Source organism: Hermetia illucens, chromosome 2 (genome assembly GCF_905115235.1).
Source record: "Hermetia illucens chromosome 2, iHerIll2.2.curated.20191125, whole genome shotgun sequence".
Classification (NCBI taxonomy): domain Eukaryota; kingdom Metazoa; phylum Arthropoda; class Insecta; order Diptera; family Stratiomyidae; genus Hermetia; species Hermetia illucens.
Window position 1 is genome coordinate 125,660,453 of NC_051850.1, and position 22,212 is coordinate 125,682,664.

Here is a 22,212-nt window from a genome sequence, read left to right on the forward strand (position 1 = left end):
TGATGAAGGTTGGAACATATAGGGGGTCAATATAAACTCGAATCACTACCTCGCTCACATGGTGCTCCGAGCTCGAATAACAACACCGCCCAGAATCCCCTCTGACAATCAGGTAAGAGGTAACACTAAAGCCATTCACAACACAGCCCTTCGCAACATCTATAAAAGGGAAATGGATGCCGCAATAATCGCAGTGAACAGAGATTCTGAAGATGAAGCATTAACAAATGATCTTCAGAATCACCTGACGGACGTTATCATAAATACGGCCACAAACATACTACACCCCAGCCGCAAAAAGAGTCGAAACGGCGATTTGACAATGAATGTAAGTTACCAACGGAGCGGAAAAATGTTGCATTCTCAAAAGACGCGGGCACGGGCGGAGGACTTATCACGAACTCTGGCGAGCGGAGAAACAACTTCACAGATGGGAAAGGAAGCCTTGGAGAACCAACAGGTCTGTGAACTCGGAAAGTAAAGAGAGCAGCCGCAGCAGGCGCGGAAGTTTTATCAACAAGTCAGCAGGATGAAGCCTTATACACCTCGATGCTCATCCTGCCGAGACAAAGAGGGAAATCTGATTTCCGACAGAATGGGCATATTAGAACAATGGGATGAGTACAAACATCGACGAGTTGGAGGTCCCGCCAACTGAAGACGACAGACAAATACTGCCATCACCAAGTTTAGGAGAAACAGTCCGTGCAATTCATCGGCTCAAAAATCATAAGTCGTCAGGAGCCAGGAGAATTACAGCCGAATTAAGTAAATATGAAGGCGACCAGCTACACCAAGTGGTTCATCAACTTGTGCTCAAGGTATGGGACAGCGAATCAATGCCTGACGATTGGCAACGAGGCATTATCTGCCGCATACATAAAAAGGGTGGCATCACACAGTGCAGCAATTATAGAGGTATCACGTTGCTGAGTACCATCTATAAGATATTGTCTTCTATCTCGCTAGGCCGGATAGCCCCATACGCCCACAACATCATTGGCCCATACCAAAGAGGCTTCACTCCAGGCAAATCAGCAACAGATCAAATTTTCACTGTGCGGCAAGCAATGGAAAAGCTGTTGGAATATGGACAACAGTTGCACCATCTATTCATCGACTTTAAAGCCGCCTATGATAGCATAGCCAGGGTAAAACTGTATACGACCATGAGAGAATTCGGTATCCCGACGAAATTAATAAGACTGACTAGACTGACCCTGACCAATGTGCGAGGCCAGATAAAAGCAGCAGGATCACTCTCAAGACCATTCGACATTAACAAGGGTCTACGACAAGGGGGTGCCCTATCATGCGTCTTCTTTAACCTGATGCTGATGTAAATGCAAGAGGTACGGTATCCTCTTTAAGTCCACCCAACTACTGGCCTAAGCTGACGATATCGACACCATGGGAAGAACCACCCGAGACGTACAAACTGCCTTCATCCAGATCGAGCAAGCGACGCGAGATCTTGGGCTGCACATCAATGAGGGCAAGACAAAATATATGGTGGCAACGTCAGCACCGAAGACGAACCAACCAATAACATCAAACCGCAGTGGTCAAACAGGAAGAATAAGGATAGGAGAATACAACTTTGAGACCGTTGATAATTTCTCCTATCTAGGGTCGAAAATCACAACCGATAACTCTGCGCACGGTTGTTGTTAGCCAACAGAACCTATTTCAGCTTACAAAGACTGTTCCGCTCGAAACGTCTCACCATAGGGTCAAAGCTCTTACTGTACAAGACTATGATCTTGCCAGTCCTCATGTATTCCCCGGAAACTTGGGTTCTTAGTAAGAAAAATTGCGAACTCTTGGACGTGTTCGAGAGAAGAATCCTCCGAAGAATTTTTGGCCCCCTACATGAGGATGGACGATTCCGTAGCCTACACAATGACGAAATCTATGAGCGATACCATGACCATCCGGTTGTGGATAAAATCCGGCTCAATAGGTTACGGTGGGCGGGTCACTTCGGCGCAAAACCGGGATGTCTGGAGTTCCTTATTAAGGCAGGCCTAGACCGGATACCGGTTGTTGCGCTGCCTGCTTAGAACACTTCCTATTCACGCTGTCGAAAACTTCCTCAGCATTCATGAAGAGCAAGTGAAGCGAAGATCTAAACTCCGCTAACTGTTCCAAAATGATCCGCAGTCAGCCAAACCTTATAATGCCTCTTCGGGGCAGTAGTATCAGACGGATACTCGGATATTTGCGTCCGATGAGTAAGATAACTCCCCCACTGTCGAGCGACAGCTCTATTATACAAGCAGTCAATATTGAACTTCGGGGGGCACAGTTCTCCAACCCTGCAAATAGTAGCGGGCGCTACACGTAAGCGAGCATAAACGACCATCAGATGGTGACCCCTTTCAAGGCCGTTATCTATCTATCGTTACGGTCGCCAGTACCTTGCCTCTCCATCATATGTCCGAACAAGGTTTTGTCAGAGTCCATCTTGGGGTTAGGTCATCCATCACGATCGCAGCACATTGCCATAAGTGTGACAAAGGGACAGGAGTACTCTCCAAAACCTCAGCATCCTACCCCACTTAGGCCCAGAACGTCTAGCTTATACCGTCTCATCTGAATGAAGACAGTTTTTAGTTATTGTGACGTTCTTCCTATTATGTCGATATTGGGCTTGAAGAGGATAGTGCCTCTGAGGCCAGGTTAGAAGGAATGCATAATGGAACATCCTCTTGTATCAGACCGTTATCAACAGTGACTGGTCAGGGTCAGCCTAGTTAGTCTTACTGATTTTATTGGGGTACCGAATCCTCTCATGGTCGTATACAGTTTTATCCTGGCTGTGCTATGACAAGTGGCCTTGAAGTCGGTAAAATAATAATGCAACCGTTGGCCATATCCCAACAGTTTTTCCATCAACTGCCACAAAGACAAAACCTGATCTTAAACCGGAATCTCCTCTCTACCTCGGCAAGATAAACGTCAATGTGTATATAGTTTCGTCCTCCTGATTAGTTGGTGAAACTTCCACCCTTGGCGCCTTTCTCCCCGTACTGCTTCACACACTGCTTGATTTTCCCCAAGTTCCTTCTACTCTCTAGGGGTAAAGCTCACGATAAGTCTCTGTACTCGGCCATATTCTTTGAGATTGCTGCATTGCCCGGTAAATAGGATTTTTCTTCACAAAAACAGCGTTATATGAGAAAATCTCAGGCGAAAAAAATTGGATGATGCATAGAGTAGATGCACTCTCACGTTGGGTAGTAAATAAAAATCCCACGTTTCCAGAAACTATTTCTCCTGTCTTCTTACACCTCGTCGTCCCAAAAAAGAGAAGCCTAAAACGCCCGAAATGTCTCCCTCCAAAATCTTTCTTCAGAAAAGTGGGCGCCTACTATCAGTAGTTCAGAGAACAGGTTTTTTCATCTTATTAAGTGAATAAATAGTTATGTATTTTCGTCTGAATAGAACTGCTGAAATATCTCGACTTAGGTCACTAACCCTTCCAAAGTATAGTCTAGAGTTAGTATTAAAAATTGCTTTGCAAATTTAGCGAAACCGTTTTAAGTTGTGCTATATCCCTTAATTCTTGAAGAAGTGTATGTACAACTCTCTGAAACAACGTAAGTCGAAGTAACCTAAATCAAAACATGCGTGTAATAGAAAAGTTGTTGATATCCAGCGGGTCTCAATCAGTTCTCCACGAATTCTATCAGTCGATTTAATTTATACAATTAATGTAATGTTGCCCTCCAACCACAAACCATTTAACACTGCCCTCATTGAAATAAAAGTGAAAAGTTTTTATGAGGGTAGATGCGATAAAACCCATTCTAATTCCGGAGTTTTAATTGTGTTATGCATATATGTTATATGTAGATACGTTTCCTTGGTAAAACTCTGGAGTGTTCCGGGATAAGTGGTACTCCATAATTTAAAATTAAATGTATTTTTCAAATAGTCACAAAGTTACTTTCAATTAAAATATTTTGGCAAATATTCCTTCCTTCCTCGTGAAACAATTACGTATAAAAAATACGTACGATAATTATATATTGTATTTCAGTGACCTTGACTAATTTTTGTTCTCTTGAAGGGTCGTATTTTTTCGCTAATATCTCCATTATGTTAAGAAATGGTTATTTCCCAACAAGTGCATGTCATTGAAGTAACACGGGATGAAAAATTTACAATCGATTTCAAGATAAATCCGTAATCATTCTCAAAAAGAAAGTAAAAAACATTACACACTTATGACCACGCATGTTATCAGCGACAGGTTGGACTAGTAGTTATCGTCTTGAGAATATCGATAGGAATTAAAGCCCCATTTGGAATACTCTTCACCCACATTTGATCTTGATTAGCTTAACACAGTTAACAGCGGTAGCTGAAGTACACCAAGTGTTACTTATCTAGGCGCTGGTCTACAGCTGACACTATCACTGCCGCCACTAATACTTCTACTTAACAATTTCCCATTCCAAAAGGCATAGATAACATCGCTAAGAAATTTCACCTCCATATAAACTAATCGCCAGTAGCAGGGAGCCACAGTTTGAAACTATGGCGCGGTCTGGTATCTTAGTATCTTTAGTGTATGGTGCTGCGACTCTACTCGTGGGTAATTACTAGTTCGTCTGATTTCTGAATTGTAAATTTCTTTCTCCAAATTAGCATTTTATGGAAGAACTAAGCGGAGAAAGGAAATTATTCTAAAATTCTATAACGACTTGTGTGTTTGGTGAAAGATTTTTGCCTCGCGTTCATAAAATCATAAGATTCTAGGCATGTGCCAGGAGAAATTGTTTCAAGTGAATTCTGCAAATTAGTGTCTCTAATCGAAAATTTGATTGGCATCTAGGGTATTGCCAAGAAGTCAAGTGAATTTATTATGATAGTGTTCAAGTATCTAGACAATTACTAGGAAACTCCTGACAACCTATAAGTGACTATTATTCGATATGAAATATTAACTATATTTTGTTGTTACCTCTTTGGAATTCATCCTATTAAGGACTTTGCAGTACTTGTTTGAACACAGAAAATGATAAAGAGATACTCAACATGTTTCAGATCTAATACAACTACTAACTTCCAAAGTAGAATAATAATTCAAAATTCAACTAGAAAATCAAAAAATCATTTTCTACAAATGAAATAAAACGAACCATTAAAAATACGGATCAATGATATTCATGAAACGAATTTCGATTACTTAGACTTTGTTTTTTTGAAAGAACGGAGATAATCCAAACAAAGTTCTACGGGGATCAGGAACCGGTGGACTACTAAGTCCGCTGAAATAGCAAAAGTCGTCACATCCCTTGCTTGTTAGAGTGCATAGCGGTGATTAGATCAGCTCTGCAGTTTGCGAATGCCAAGATCACCCCAATTACCCGTATGTAGTCATACATATTCTCTCAATACTTTTTCGGCTTATCTGATGAATGTTCTTCCTATGGCGTATTTTTAAGTGGGTCATCCCGTGTGAAGGCCGTTTTTTCGCTTTATTTAGAAATTTTTTGTGAAGAACTGAATGGAGGTACAAATACTAATTTTTCATCATAGATTTATTAATATCTTGAGGATGCATAGTAATTTTTCCAGGCTGATCACATAATTCGTTATTGAAATACATAGCAATTTATACACCCATCTCCAAAAAAGGTGTTTTTCTGTTGCCACGCTAGGAGGCGCTACGATCATCTTAAAGAAAAAAGTAAATTGCATTTTAACGTCAAGACTTAACTACAGTCCGGAAACTAGGATTATTAAAAAATATTAAAAGCTAAATAGTTTTTTAAGGCTTCTTTAATCATCATCATCAACGGCGCAACAACCCGTATCCGGTCTAGGCCTGCCTTAATAAGGGACTCCAGACATCCCGGTTTTGCGCCGAGATCCACCAATTCGATATCCCTAAAAGCTGTCTGGCGTCCTGACCTACGCCATCGCTCCATCTTAGGCAGGGTCTGCCTCGTCTTCTTTTTCTATCATAGATATTGCCCTTATAGACTTTCCGGGCTGGATCATCCTCATCCATACGGGTTAAGTGACCCTCCCACCGTAACCTCTTGAGCCAGATTTTATCCACAACCTGACGGTCATGGTATCGCTCATAGATTTCGTCATTGTGTAGGCTACGAAATCGTCCATCCTCATGTAGGGTGCCAAAAATTCTTCGGAGGATTCTTCTCTCGAACGCGGCCAAGAGTTCGCAATTCTTCTTGCTAAGAACCCAAGTCTCCGAGGAATACATGAGGACTGGCAAGATCATAGTCTTGTACAGTAAGGGCTTTGACCCTATGGTGAGACGTTTCGAGCGGAACAGTCTTTGTAAGCTGAAATAGGCTCTGTTGGCTGACAACAACCGTGCGCGGATTTCATCATCGTAGCTGTTATCGGTTGTGATTTTCGACCCTAGATAGGAGAAATTATCAACGGTCTCAAAGTTGTATTCTCCTATCCTAATTCTTCCTGTTTGACCACTGCGGTTTGATGTTGTTGGTTGTTTGGTTTTCGATGCTGACGTTGCCACTATATACTTTGTCTTGCCTTCATTGATGTGCAGCCCAAGATCTCGCGCCCCCTACTCGATCGGGATGAAGGCAGTTTGTACGTCTCGGGTGGTTCTTCCCATGATGTCGATATCGTCAGCATATGCCAGTAGTTGGGTGGATTTAAAGAGGATCGTATCTCTTGCATTTACATCAGCATCACGGATCACTTTCTCGAGGGCCAGGTTAAAGAGGACGCATGATAGGGCATCCCCTTGTCGTAGACCGTTGTTGATGTTGAATGGTCTTGAGAGTGATCCTGCTGCTTTTATCTGTCCTCGCACATTGGTCAGGGTTAGTCTAGTCAGTCTTAATTATTTCGTCGGGATACCGAATCCTCTCATAGCCGTGTACAGTTTTAACCTGGCTATGCTATCATAGGCGGCTTTAAAGTCGATGAATAGATGGTGCAACTGTTGTCCATATTCCAACAGTTTTTCGATCGCTTTCCGCAGAGGGAAAATCTGTTGCTACTTGCTTGGAGTGAAGCCTCTTTGATATGGGCCAATGATCTTCTGGGTGTATGGGGCTATCCGGCCTAGCAAGATAGAGGACAATATCTTATAGATGGTACTCAGCAACGTCGTACCTCTATGATTGCTGCACTGTGTGATATCACCCTTTTTATGTATGAGACAGATAATGCCTCGTTGCCAATCGTCAGGCATTGATTCGCTGTCCCATACCTTGAGGACAAGTTCATGAACCACTTGGGGTAACTGGTCGCCTCCATATTTAACCAATTCGGCTGTAACTCCATCGGGTCCTGACGACTTATGATTTTTTAGCCGATGAATTGCACGGACTGTTTCTCCTACACTTGATGGTGGCAGTATTTGTCCGTCGTCTTCAGTTGGCGGGACCTCCAACTCGCCGATGTTCTGGTTGTTCAGTGGCTCATCAAAGTACTCAACCATGGCTCCAATATGCCCCTTCTGTCGGAAATCAGATTTCCCTCTTTGTCTCGGCAGGATGATCATCGAGATGTATAAGGCTTCATCCTGCTGACTTGTTGGTAAAACTTCTGCGCCTGGCGCGGTTGCTCCCTGTACTTTTCTAGTTCACAGACGTGTCGGTTCTCCGAGGCTTCCTTTTTCCGTCTAAGAAGTCGCTTCTCCGCTTGACGGAGTTCGTGATAAGTCTCTGCGGTGCGTTCTTTGAGAATGCGACATTACTCGGTATGCGGCATTCTTCCGTCTGGAGAGGCCCACGTATGTTTGTGGACCGCTTTCCGCGCAAACCAGGTACTTCCAACAACCATTTCGTGTGACACTGCTAATTGAATAATCCGCAGTCCGTTATCATTTCTATTTTGGTGTAAGCTATGGGAGCCAACGTATCGCCAAAATACGGGTTCCTTCCCTACTTGGCTGTTAAAATCCCCAAGAATGATTTTGGTATCATATTTGGGACAGGCTTCGAGGATTCGTTCTACTGCCTCGTAGAAGGTATCCTTCCCCGACTCTGCAGTCTCCTCTGTAGGGACGTGAACGTTAGTGAGGCTTATATTTCTAAACTTGCCTCGCAAACGCAGAGTGCATAGCCGTTCGCTTATGTTTTCAAAGCCGATAACAGCAGGTTTTATTTTTGACTGACTAAGAAACCTACTCCGGCCACATGGTTTACTGGATGGCCACTATAATAAAAATCTTAACTGATCATTAATCTGCTATACGTAGTCCGTAAACCATAGGTTTTTTGAAGAAATACATGTACAGCCTTGGCTTCAATTCTTCTTCTTTTAGTGAAGTCATTCGAACGTCATTCGGATCGATAAATACCCGCGTTATTTTGCGATCAACAAAAATTTGGCATGCAACTTATTACGTGTTTAACACTATAATTTCCGAATGACTTCGAGTATCAAGATATCACTTTGCCTATATATTCTACACTGTCTCTAGATATAATTGAGGCAAAAAAAACTCATTTCCGCGGATCCGGCACACAGGATGACCCCCTTAAACGTTCTTTTGATTTATTTAGGAAATGTGAATTTGTTGTGTTTTCTATGAAAAAAGGAGTGTTTATTGCATTCTATTTGTTTCATGTAATCCATTTAAGTTATATCAAAGTTAAATCCCGGTATCAGATATATGCAGAAAGTTGAAGAAACGTTTAACTGATTTATTTATCGAACGAAAAACTATTTATCCCCGATATTATTTGTTGTCCGCATAGCTGAGTGGTTAGAGCACAAGGCTGTCGTACGGAAGGTCGCGGTTCAAATCTCGCTGGTGGCAGAGGGATTTGTATCGTGATTTGACGTCGGATACCAGTCGACTCAGCTGTGAATGAGTACCTGAGTAAAATCAGGGTAATAATCTCGGGCGAGCGCAATGCTGACCACATTGCCTCCTAGTGTACCGCTACGGTCTTGAATGAAGTGCTCTAACACACTTTAAGGGCCTGATCCAATATGGATTGTTGCGCCAACGATTATTATTATTATTTAAAATTGAAAGCTTCCATTGACAACAGGTCCACTTTGAAAGAACTAAAAGTTGACAATAAAGAGGCAGATTGGGATGCCACAGGTTCGTCCTATAATGGTTATGCCTAAACCGCATTTTGGCATTATACCATCCATTATTCAGTCTGCTTTGAAAATAGAAATTGATTATTGTCCCTTAAGAAAACAGGATATATTCTCTCATCAAACCATTACCTGGGGAAAATAACATGGTGGGGTTAAATATCTGTGGTCAAATTCGCAAAAGCCTGGAACCGATCCAAGTTGAAAGCCGCCTGAATAAATCTAACAGGCCATATTAGAACGGACATTATTTATAACTTTAGTCTTTAGAACTACGGTGTCACTACCTCCTAAACCTACTCCTATTTTCTGACTTTTTTCATTTTCATTAGAATAGATGTAGGTGTTCTATCAGTTCTTAGGGGGCCCGTCATCATGATCAAAATTTGAAAACCTGTAGCTAAGAAAAATGATTTAAGTATTGCCTTCAAAACGGGTAATTTTCCATGTCTATAAGAAAAATGAGCGCATAAAAGTCCTGGAGAAAATTGAAACACATTTCAAGCCACTAACAACGATGGCGCTGTGGTTGAGATAATGTAATATAAACCTGCCGAACTTTAGTTCTAAGGCCCGCCATCCAGGTACAGTTCGGCCTGTTGGTTACGCCGGAAGAGCCCGCAACGCACCCGTCCACCAGTTGAACTGAACGCACCATCCACGTTCCGGCAAGCCACAACATCATACCTTCAACCTTCAAGATATTTTTGTTTATGAACATTTATCAAAAATCCTCATTAACGATAAAGATGCCTATAAAATTCACGCTCAGGCTAAATAAACATACCTGGCCTGTTGCCCGAATCATTTTTCATTCGATACTGACAGACGCCGATCAAATGCGACTATTCAGACGTAACTGACAGGCAAAACGGTACGTGGATGGCGGGCGTTATGAAGCTATCATCCATAATAAATGGAATTTCACTTCCACTTACAATTTGGAATCTAAGTGGATTACCTATCTCACTACTTAAGTTACTCATCATCAATTTACTATTATATATTATTAGCAATACGGATTTCGTCCCTTGGAGACTATCACAGTATCAACAGTACTTCGAGCTCGTATTCATTTGCCGTCGATAGTCGATGCTACAGTTCTCAACATTAATCCATCCATCCATGTTTTGTAACAACCTGTTGAAGAAAAAAGGGCACTGTTAACAACAATTCGTACCTTGAGTAATGTTTTGATCTTCCTTCCCATATAACATTGCAGGATAGCTTCCAGACCTTTTTAAATTGAAATGTTAAATCTTTTCAGCTTGCCACGCCGCGGGATATGGTCCCGGGGAACAAGCCTGGGGATACGTAGACGTAAGAGAAGGAGCTCACATGTTCTATTGGCTTTACTATACAACAGCAAATGTCAGCACTTATACTGACCGACCGCTAGTCATATGGTTGCAAGGAGGTCCAGGTGCATCTTCAACTGGTTATGGAAATTTCGAAGAACTCGGCCCTCTAGACTTGGATAACAATGAAAGAGACTTTACCTGGGTCAAGGACGTAAACGTTCTGTTCATTGACAACCCAGTCGGAAGTGGATTCAGTTACGTGGACAGCTCAAAATACTTAACCACTGATAACAAAATGATCGCAGACGATCTGGTTACACTCATGAAAGGATTTTATAAAAAGCATCCCGAGTTCAAGACCGTCCCATTGCATATCTTTTGTGAGAGTTATGGAGGCAAAATGGCTGCTGAGTTCGCTTTAGAGTTGGACCGAGCTATCAAAAAAGGAGAAATCGAGTCAAATCTGAAATCAGTAGGACTGGGAGATTCCTGGATTGCTCCAATTGTATCTGTTTACTCATGGGCACCACTCCTCCTTAATATGGTAATTTTATAACAGAATGTCCTATTAAGGTTAAATTCTAATGCATTGAACTTTCAGGGCATTGTCGACCAAGATGGATACGAAGCAATTATGAAATCTGCTGTGAAAACAGAGAAAGCCGTAAATGAAAATAAATGGTCGCAAGCGACTCAACTATGGGGAGTCACTGAAATGGTACTGTTGCAAGTTTCCAAAGGTGTCGATTTCTACAATATATTGCTACCAACATCTGCGCAATCGACAAAAAGCCAAGTCAGATTACTCGCAAAAGATATACTCGGTGAGCCTGAATTAAGATACACAATTAGCTTTAGGTGAATTTTTTTTCCTTCTTAGAAACCATGTTTTTTGATTTACTTATTCCAGGTGGAATGCATAATACTTTAGTACGTTTTGATTTACGGGACAACCGAGATGATCTACTCGAAGATTTAATGCGTGGAGAAGTAAGTAAAGCTCTCAATATTCCAGCAAATGTAACTTGGGGAGCGCAAAGCCAGATAACATTCAACGCATTATCCGGGGATTTCATGAAACCTGTTGTTCATATTGGTAAGTCCTGAAATTAAAATTAGCATCAAAATTAATAACAATATTAAGTCGATATCGGATATCAATTCCGCACGACAGCTGACCTTAATACGATCATTTCTATGAAACCTTTAGGGATAACATCAAGGTTCTCCAGACAAATACTTATCCTGACTAAAATTATTATCCCTAATATCCCTTAAACTCCAATAAATAAGTAGCTGCTGGGTATGCTGTGGATCTCTTGCATTTGGTAGCGTATTTGCGGCGGTTCTGCCTATGGCTACGTAACAAAGTTTGCCTTGACGGTTTGACGGCATCCTTTGAAGGAATCATGCGACTTCCGCCAAAGCGCGTTAGTCCAACGTTCTCCAAATCAACTCGTCGAAAAGGCTCTAAATCAAACCAACATGCACATATGACCCTTGCTTCTATCCAGTTTCCTATCCTCGTTTAAATTGTGAGGTCGTATATTCCCACATTATGGAGACCTGGTAACAATCCAACTTTGATTGTAATTCAGCAATAGTCCTGGTATCGAACTACTACCCAGGAGACAACTTCCGTAGTATTGCAGAAGGAAAGCACGACCACTGCTGATCAGTTGCGCGCGCTACTGTATAACGTGGTTTAGGAAAATTAAGATTTGAATGGATTTTAACAGTTTAGAAAGACTTAATATCTTAGATACACACCAACGTTCGTAATTCGTTCCAAGAAAGAGAGTTTAGTCGTAACCCTAACAAATACTATACTTTTATGGGGATGAAGCTAGAAGTGGAGGACATGGGTGAGCACTCTATATTGGATTATAGATTAATTCGACTTAACATTCAAGGTCGTTCTGAAGTAGAAGGAATAATGAACAACCCCAAGAAAACAGATTGGGATTCATATGCAAGATACTTTAACAACAAAATAATTAATCTAGGCATGAGCAGAGGAATAAGGAGCGAATTGGAACTGGAAGCAATGGTGAAAAACTTGAGGAGAGGCATTGGGATATTAAACATATCCCAGAAGCAACACCAGTGGCAGTATAGCCCTGAAATATATACAAGGGCATTGGAGAAGGCGCAAGTTATTCTGAAAACCAACAAAAGGACCTTGTTCACCCTAAATCTCACCACCGACTCCATTTCCTGCTTCGACCAATAGGAAAATTGCGAACATCAAGGCAACCGTGCGCATTTTGTGGCGGTAATCAATTCATAATCGGATGCCGCTTCCTTTACAAGCGACGACTCTAAGGGTCATCATTCAAATTCAGGTTGAGTATTCAGATCACGGATTCGACATCGCTCTTCAAGATGAATGCAATTTTGTCCTCACAAAAATCAGTAACGCCAAAGCCACGGTTCAACTCGTCTGTACATCGGACATCACAATCATTTAACATGATTATTGGAAAAAGTTGGATAAACCACAGCAACATTCAACCGGCCAGCACTTCGTGCCACACTGTCGATACCTGTGGATGCTAAGTTTTACGTCCGGGTGGTATAACATGAGTTCCCGACATACCTTAATCTCCACCGAACTAAGGACCACTGCATAACTCCCCGATTATGACCCGAAGCTCTCTGTCCGCGATGTGGACGTAATCACAACCCCCATGTTTTGCATGCCAGGGGTGAAAATTATACGGTTCTGAGGTGAAAATTACATGGGCTCCTATTATTCCCTTATTAACAAAACTTCTATTTAGAGGACTTTAGTAAAGTTATGTTGATTTAAATTGAAAACCCAAAGCAGTTTCCTTTTACTTTACTAAAAATTCCCTTTTTCCTTGAAATTTCTATTCCGGGCCCCGAGAAAATTTCGGGCCCGGAGGAGACCACTTCCCACCACTTGACAGGTCTGCAAGCAGGAAACTATGCAATAACCGAGCTTGCTGAAGCATCAGCTTCGCGATCTCAATCTTGTGCCCCGAATTCCAATCCCGACCACGATCATAGATATTTGTAATTGTTTAAAAGGGATAGATGATATAGTACAATGGGCTTACTGAAGATCTGACCCTATTTGAACTTCTGTTCCTCCTGTTAAGAAAAAATACCGGGTAAAAAGATTTAACCAAGAAGAAAGAATAGAGAAGGTACCAACAGGTACCAATTTCATAATCATGAAAACAAACCAAGGTTATCTGCAGGATTTGATACTATCCCCGCTGGAGTGTTGTAACAAACAAGCTTATTGACGAACCAACTACTACTTGAATAAGGGTCTAGGAATATATTGTTCATGTGATACTTACCTGTAGCGGTAAATAATAGGACACCCTATGCAATAGAACCCAATTGGGACTGCGGATCATTTTCAGCTAATATAGACATCAAACCAGCAAAAACCGCCATAGTACCATTCACTAGGAAGTGCAAACTAAACCATTTCAGGCCAATTAGGAAGCAAATGGGGATCGAGCACGAAAGCACTCCAAAAGAAATATACCGTAATAGTACAACCAGTCAAGTAATGCCTAAGATGAAATAATTTGGGCAGACACAACAGACTTCAAAACAATGATTAAGGAACTTGCTTGTATTAGTACAAATATGACAACGAAAACACAATCAACGACATCCCTAAGAATCTTCCTAGAATTGACTCTCCCAATATAGGGGTAAGCGAAAAGGGCATGTTTAGAATAGCGTGATATATCAATGAAACGGCGAAATGCCCAAACCGAACGAATGTCGACATATTTTTCAGGCGGTAACCCCAAATACTGATTCTGGATTCCCTTTATTCAACAGCATATTCATACATGCGTTTCCGGATGGCTCAAGTGGTTAGAGCGCTGAACTGTCATAGCGGAAGGTCGCGGTTCAAACCTCATTTGTGGTAGAGGGATTTGTTGACTCAGCTGTGAATGAGTATCTTCAAGTCAAATCGGGATAACAACCTCAGGCGAGCGCAATGGTGCCCACATTGCCTTCTACAGTGTACTGTAGTGTGCCGTTACTGCCTTGAATGAAGTGCTCTAACACACTTCATGGCCCTGATCCAATATGGATTGCTGCGTAAACGATTATTATTATTATTATGTTCATACATAAATGATTTCAGTTCAACTGTGGGGGAAGAGGGGGTCCCGCTGTGCGTCCTTTTTTCGACACCGGTACTCCAGTTCATTGACCCTCTGCTGCTCCTTCAATGCCTTCAGGGCGATTTGCTCTTCACTTCTGGCTTACTCCTAAACCAGAAAGACTGCCTGCCAGTCCAGTCGCCTCGTAACCTTCTGTCCTCCTCTTGGCTATCGCGGGGCCGTAGTATATACCTCCGTTGCTGGGGGCGGTGCTTGAAGACAGGTCCGGTACTCCTCAAGCGTGATTACCCTCGGTTTAGTGTCTCGTGAGACTGATCCACTGCTTTCGGAGACCTACTTCGACTCATCTCGTGGCAACCGGAAGGGCATGATTACGCGGCGTTCGTGGACCTGTACGCCGGAAAGGCCTTTAGGACTCCCTGTGGGACAGCAAAGGATAAGGCGCCTACAACCCGGGAGTGACCCGTGCCGCTTCGATCCCTACCTAAGGTAAATATTTACCTTCATTAGGAACATCTTGGAAAGAATCCAAATAAAAAGTAAAACTGCAGTCTTCAAACAGGATAGCTTTTATTCGTAAGCTAAAAGGACAAAGCGTAATTAATTTACATTGCAATTTGAGTGCCTATCCGTTGGGGCTACACCATCGTCAGCCAATGTGCACGTTGAGATACTTCCCTGCAAGCGGCAAGCAAAGTAGGCCAACAACTAGAACAAGGCTTAAAGAAGCCAGTAGCCGGCAAGACGCCAGATCAACTGGCTATTTCGTTGCTAAAGCCAAATACTAACGAAAAAGTTACCTTAAACAATTCCCCCCCCCCTCCCCCCTCTCATAAATCCATGATTTGGCATGTAAACAACCAATTTGTCATGTGAGCAACTAATTTGCTTCAGTTCCGCAAAAATCACCATACCGATCGCTGTGGTCTTCAAACAAGAGGGGCAGCCTTTTATAGATTCTTCGCATTTTTCTCCTAGTATTAAATTATATAGGATAATGGTCCACTTATAGTTTCACTCGCTAGCTTAAGATAATGACGCCAACATTTACCATTCCCTCTCTCTTCTCTTCTTCTCCTCCCTCTTCCAAAATTCCAACAGTTTCTTCGTGTCAAGGAATCTAGGTAGGCTTCATTATCTCATTTATGCTAAGGAAGTAACTGCCAAATAAACTCCAAAAGAATATTGACATAGGTGATCCTCGCCGGTGCAGAAATTTAGTATTACCCGGGAATTTCACCTCATGGGCGGAATTGCCTCCGGATCCAAAGTTTTCTCGAGACCCCGGAATAGAACCTCCAATCCAAAAAAGAAATAGTTGAGGTCCCGAATAATTTTTACCCTAGGTCTAGGTTTTTCACATAATTTTCACACCGAGCCCCGATTGTCTCTTTGTGTCCCTGATGGAAGGACACTGATGGATGTCGCCCTTTTTTACTTTGGGCCCTTGCATAAGCATAAGCACTCTTGCTCTCACTCTCTACCTAAGGACGCACTCGCCAGAATGCTAGACGGACTCCATTGGTGGGGAGGGGATCGTAGAAGGACCCCATTGGTGGGGAGGGTCAGGAATGGAGAAGGGACTTATGATACCAAGTTTTTGGTAGGCTTTATAGGCAACAATTTTTGAAGTTGATTACTTCTAAGGCAGAGTATTTCTAAGATAAATTCTTTCCAAAAAATGAAGGTAGGTTTAAAGGCAGTCATTTTTAAATGGGACGCTTTCCAAAAATTGAGGGAGGTAGGAATGAATTAGATCAAAATTTCGCATTTTTCCTTGCGTAGCACATTTTTAAAGCTTTTGTATTCTTCGTATTCCATGTTATAAAAATCAATTGGTTATCGACTTTGGAACTACACTGGAAATCTAACAAGCGAGAGCCAAATCGCTGGTGCATGCATGCCTTGATTTTGTAACTGAGGCAACCTAAATAACTACCGTTGTATAAAGAAATTAACCCTCACCCTGGTTTTAAGTATAGTAGTATATCAAATAGTAGCTTGCTTTTGGGGTTTTTGAAATTAATACCAATAAGATCTTCTATACCAAATATACTCGCTACGTAGTCGACAAAGCGGTTGGTTGGATTGAATGATTGCTCGTTTTTCAGTTCATTTTTTAACGTTCGATACTTTTAGAAGCTGTTATTTTGTGTTGTGTTTGTCAACTCCCACACCGCAGGTGGAAACACTACTGAATTATGCTTTCTCAGACTGTAAAAAGCCCATCCAATGTAAACTTTCTTTGCACCAACAGTCGCTTTAGGCTGCCTGTGCGTTTACGTTCTCCACCTTTGTTCGCCTAAACACGAGGAGCGGAAAATTTAAATTGGAGTTTTTTGACATCGTTTTTCTAAAAATGATATTGGGAACTATGCTTCTCACTGAAAAGCGCCTTTGTTTTGGTATGCGGCTTGTTGACAGCAATAATTACACTCTATTGTACCGCGATCACAGGAAACCAAAAGAAACAATACCATTGAAATCCCAAAACTCGTTGGCAAGAATTGTCCCTTCAGATAATTCGATTTGGCCTCCCAGTGCAGGGTTTTCCTAAAAATGTTATTTTATCGAGGTGTATGCACTACACACTCATCTCGACGTCTTACCCGGTATTGATCGCAAAACACCAACAATAGCCTGTCTCCTTGATATAAAGAAAGTTTCCGACTCCGTATCGCAGGCTCCTCTACAAATCTACAAACTGAACAAAATTCTTGACTTCCACTCACACATCCGTAAGCTAACCCTTAGCTTCCTACATGGACAACAATCGCAGGTGGAAGTTCTGAAACAGCTTATCCACACCATATAATAGTCCACTGAAATTCCATAAGGCTCCGTCCTATCTCTAACCCTCTTCTCGTCTTTCGCAACGAACATCCCTAAAACCCGCTTCAACCCACAACCCAATCAAGGTTATTCAATATGCCAATGACCTTACCGTTTACACCTCCACCGAGGATATTGTACGCGGCCAAGCTTGTCTGAAGTTGAAACCTGGCCTTAATCCGTAGAAAAATCAAACAGTCGCCTTTCAGATAATGAAAATGACTCCGAAAAGATTTTCCGATACCAAGTAACTGTCGCTTAACGAAAACTCAACTCCCATCGCCACCTGTAAACAGGTTTTATATCTTGATTTTACAATTAATTCCAATCTGTCCAATATCCCATACGTCAGCAAGGCTGACGTAAACGATGCCTTTAGATCACTATAGCCCCTCTGCAAAAACCCTTTCCCTCAACTTATCATTCCTGTTCGACAAGGAAGGTAGAGTAGTCCTCTACATGGGTCGCCGTTCCTAGCCCAGTATGTCCCTCACCCAAACAAAACGGTTCACACCTTTCCTAATTCACTTCTCTCACCCTCCGGAACCTTGTCCCTTTCCTCTCCTTCCACCCCCCCCCCCCCCCCTCCTTCTCACTAAATTAGATTGGAGGTTTTTTAAGCTTTTGTCTAACTGCTGCATATCATCGATATCTTAGCTCCAGGTGAAATTTTATTAGTTTAAGGGAAAAGTCTTAACTTAGACTATATAGGACAAACTCTTCGCGAAGAGTACGCATTTTCAGTCTTTTTAAGGTTTTGTGTAAAACATGCAAAAGGGGGGTATACATTTTTTTTCACCAAATATAGTCATATGGGGTATCAAATGAAAGGTCTCGGTTGGTGCTTTCCGAAGCCGGTCTTAGTTTCGACATTTCCTGGAAAGGTGCGGAGTGCGGGGGGGGGGGGGGGGTGGAAAGTGATCACTTCTTTAAAGGACCCATTCTCAGAAACTACCCAACCGAAAAATCTGAAAAAAAACAAGAGGCTGCCACTATATGGTGCCTAGGCTCCAAAATACCCTCCATACCGATATCTGTTCAAATGAAGTTGATAATAGCTGCAACGCCCCCCTTAAGTTCATTCTATTACCACGAAATTTTGCAACATTGTGGAGAATAACACTATTATTAACAACGTTATAATAGGTCAAAGTTGTCGCTTTTTTGCAAATTAAAAACTGAATTTGACTATTTTCACATAATATATGAATATATTACATGCTACATACTAAAGGGAGAATTGCACACTCAAATATCGTTATAAAAGAAATACACAAAACCTTTCATACCTGAACCGTCCAGCTTGCGGTTTCCTGACTTGTTTGATTCATTTATGTCATGTGAGTACGAGGGAACTTGACGCCAAAATTTACATTTGGTTTCGTATTCACTTGTCATTCATATGAATTAAATACCAATAAATTCGCATTCGTTTGATCAATAAACATATGACACTTCGTCACCTTGATAGAAAGTAAATCCATGTCTTATATTTCTTCTCGTTACAGTTGAACAGCTCCTAAATGAGACCGATCTGGACGTAGCAGTTTACACCGGACAATTGGATTTGATTTGTGCTACACCTGCCACTGTAGCTTGGGTTGACTCTATGAAATGGAAATCCAGCGGTGATTATTTGACAGCACCGCGAAATGCCATGAGCGTTAATGGTATCCTGGAGGGTTATGTTAAGCAAACTGGAAAGTTTTCCATGTACTGGGTAAATCGTGCTGGCCATATGGTACCCGCCGACAACCCAGCTGCAATGGATTACATTTTACGTAAAATGACCAAATATAATGAAGATAATTAAAAACGTTAAACAATTGTTTGATTTTACTTTGAAATTGAATTGAGGAAACTTTGTCCTGATCATCATCAGATACTTCTGCCTTGGTTCTTTTGTTTTGTCATCGTCAGCTTAGCACTTCAGGTACAAAAGGAATTTTTGTATCGAAGTGTTTGTCTCCATCTCCACTTCAAAGTAATGCTGACATTTTATCACTTAGGATGTTCAATTCACTCACAAAAGGTAAATTTTTCCTATAGTAACTTCGCTAATAATAGTATGATTTGCAGGAAATTTTTCATTATGATATTACATGTTATCACAAAATATTATGATCCAAGGAGAGCCTCTGGCTAAATTTACAAAATTCTGTATTATATACTGTTATTGACTTTGAGCAGACAACGATACAACAGGGATTTTGGGCCTATGTGTCGTATAGAGGGTCTGCATTAACTGCTTCAAATTTTTCGGATTTGCCGTTTCTGAGGATGGTCCCTCCTTTCCAATCTCTGTGCTCCCTCTTTACAGCTGATGTCGAAATTGCGACATACTTCTAAAAGCAAAAGTGTCCGGATAGCTGAGTGGTTAGAGCGCAAAGCTGTCGTACGGAAGGTCGCGGTTCAAATCTTGCTGGTGGCAGTGGGATTTGTATCGTGATTTGTCGTCGGACACCAGTCGACTCAGCTGTGAATGAGTACCTGAGTCAAATCAGGGTAATAATCTCGGGCGAGCGCATTGCCTCCTAGTGTACCGTTACGGTCTTGAATGAAGTGCTCTAACACACTTCAAGGCCCTGATCCAACATGGATTGTTGCACCAACGATTATTATTATTATTATTATTCTAAAAGCACCTATAATTTGATAGCAGACACGGCTATATTTGAGAAAAAACGTGCAGCCCTCTTTAGCAGGTGCGAACACCCTCCCCTTTAAATGTGACGTTGAAAAATGGTATTGACTGCTTCATGCACAGTTCCAACCTCTTCACCAAATTTTAGGAAACCGTTTCTGGGAAAAATGCGGCTGACAAACAGTCAGGTGGACAATGAAACGATTTTATAAGGGTTTGTTTTTCACAAAACATTAATCACAGATTCCGAATTGCCAGTAACCACTATGGTCTTAAAGTGAAATTCACCGAGAGGTTATTGTTGCTAAATGGAAGGATGGGCTTTTGTGTGTAATAGGTGATAATAATATTAGTAAACCGATGGCGAGAATGAAAGTAGAGTATGTCTCCTGTTTACTGGTTTGTGAAGTATGGGGATGCCCTACACACTTTACTTTTTCTTTTTATTTCTTTTCACATTTTTATTTTCAGTGAGTATGTGCTTCAGCTTCATTATCATAACATTTACTGATGTGCAAGTGATAAAGATTCGAACTCAGAGCACCGAGATTGAGTGGCTAGCACTCTACCCCCTCGACTATTGCGCATTATTAGTTTCAAATTCTAATGTCAAAAACAGTGATTTTTTCGTAAGCAAGCCACCATATATGTAAGTGCTCTTCGATTTTAGGATATATACTACGTTGACAGTGATATGTACAATACATTCGCAAAAGTCAAGGTAATCCACACGCAAATTGTCGTTTGAATTGTAGAAACATATTTATTCTTGGCACGAAACCAGTTTTTTTGTAGGTAGTGATACTCCCTAGGTAAGAAGTGCACCTTGAATTGAAACGATGTGAGTCGCTTGGGTACATACTCGATTCAGTACAGTTAAATGTATTTTAATTAATAGCGACCAAATGATTGTACATATATAAATTGAAGGAGGCCCTCTGTTAGTGCGCTAGACATTGTAATGATAGAGATTCATGGAAATAGTGTGTTGAAAATACACTTAATGACTCGGATTGCGGAAGGCTTTCACCCATGAGGTCGGAAGTTTACTCCTACCGAAACGTCAACAACGCCTCGGATAGGGACTCACCTCACGGCTATAACCTTTTACTGTCGAAAATGGTTAATTATTGTCCTTTGAAATATGTATAACCTCCTCGACAATGGTATCGAGGGCCCCCAGAATGCTTTTTTTTCCAATTCGAGCATAAATTCCAACGATGTAAACTGAACATTCTGGGCCTAAGCGAAGTGAAATAGTAGAACTCTGGGGATTACCCCTCTCCCTCCTGTGCGACTGCGCTTTTTTACTCTGGAAAGACAATTGCAGACACGAATCCGATGTCTGATTGTTACTGGCGCCTACCGTAAGGCGCTGATCTGGGAGCCCGTTTCTTTCAGGATTTTGACTGCAGGATTTCGGCCACCAACAAGTTTTTTGATATAGTGGATAAGAATACTTTCTATGAGTAATTACACGGAATTCAGGAGAGGCTTTCTGAAATTGACAGTGTGATCGTAATGGGTGAACTGACTGCCAAGGTGGACTGAGACAACACCATGTTCGGACATGCGATGGGAAACAAGGACTTGGTGATCATAACGCTGATGTTGGGAGGTTTCTGTATTTGTGTCGCTTTCACCGCCTCGCAATGGCAGCACATTGTTTGAGGGCAGAGGTCAGCTGATCTGCTACTTCCGCTTATACAGAAATCCTTGGTACCCTAGACCAAGCCCTACCTGGTAGTGGCATTCCAGAGAAACTAATCAGAGCGACATATGATGGTGCAAAATGTCACGTGCTGTATCGAAATAAGATTTCTGAGGAATTGAGAGTCCAAACCGGAGCCCACCAGGGTTGCATCTTGCCCCGATATCATTTTTTATTGTTATCGATGACATTCTTCATGCTGCCTTGGATCGAGGACGTTCACGAGTTTAATGGACTATGGCATCTTTCCTTATACACCTCGACTGTGCTGGTGATATCTGTTTGCTCTCTCACCTTGGCCTTGGTTCGGGATTTGAAAAGAGAGGCAAGTAGAGTCGAACTGATGATTAGCGTCAACAAAACCAGGATTCTCTCTCGCGTTAATCAATTTTTATATTTGGAAGCGTGGTCTCTGCCGAGGATGGCACCAAACTTGATGGCACTCTACTCATTAACAGCACTAGATCCACTTCCACTGCCTTGTCTAAAACCAGTTATTCCAAAACTAAGATCAAGGAACTGTTC

The 22,212-nt window shown here is 41.7% G+C and overlaps 1 protein-coding gene across 2 annotated transcripts; it reads left to right on the forward strand.

Annotated features, from left to right (window-relative positions):
• The first annotated feature begins 4,461 nt into the window (after positions 1 to 4,461).
• LOC119649255 (retinoid-inducible serine carboxypeptidase-like) lies at positions 4,462 to 19,155 on the forward strand. 2 transcript variants are annotated; one of them, XM_038051323.1, is made up of 5 exons: positions 4,462 to 4,603; positions 10,343 to 10,920; positions 10,978 to 11,200; positions 11,257 to 11,472; positions 18,841 to 19,155. In XM_038051323.1, the coding sequence occupies exons 1-5, from the start codon at positions 4,546 to 4,548 to the stop codon at positions 19,143 to 19,145; spliced, it is 1,380 nt and encodes a 459-aa protein (XP_037907251.1). In that variant the 5' UTR covers positions 4,462 to 4,545; the 3' UTR covers positions 19,146 to 19,155. The 2 variants fall into 2 exon arrangements, with proteins under 2 accessions (XP_037907251.1, XP_037907252.1); XM_038051324.1 differs by having other exon boundaries at positions 11,287 to 11,472.
• The last annotated feature ends 3,057 nt before the right edge of the window (positions 19,156 to 22,212 follow it).

Coding starts and splice junctions, on each gene's coding strand:
- LOC119649255 (XM_038051323.1), top strand. CDS start 4,546: ATGGCGCGGTCTGGTATCTTAGTATCTTTAGTGTATGGTGCTGCGACT. Junction 4,604..10,342: donor TGCTGCGACTCTACTCGTGG/GTAATTACTAGT, acceptor AAATCTTTTCAG/CTTGCCACGCCGCGGGATAT. Junction 11,201..11,256: donor ACTCGCAAAAGATATACTCG/GTGAGCCTGAAT, acceptor TTTCCTTCTTAG/AAACCATGTTTTTTGATTTA.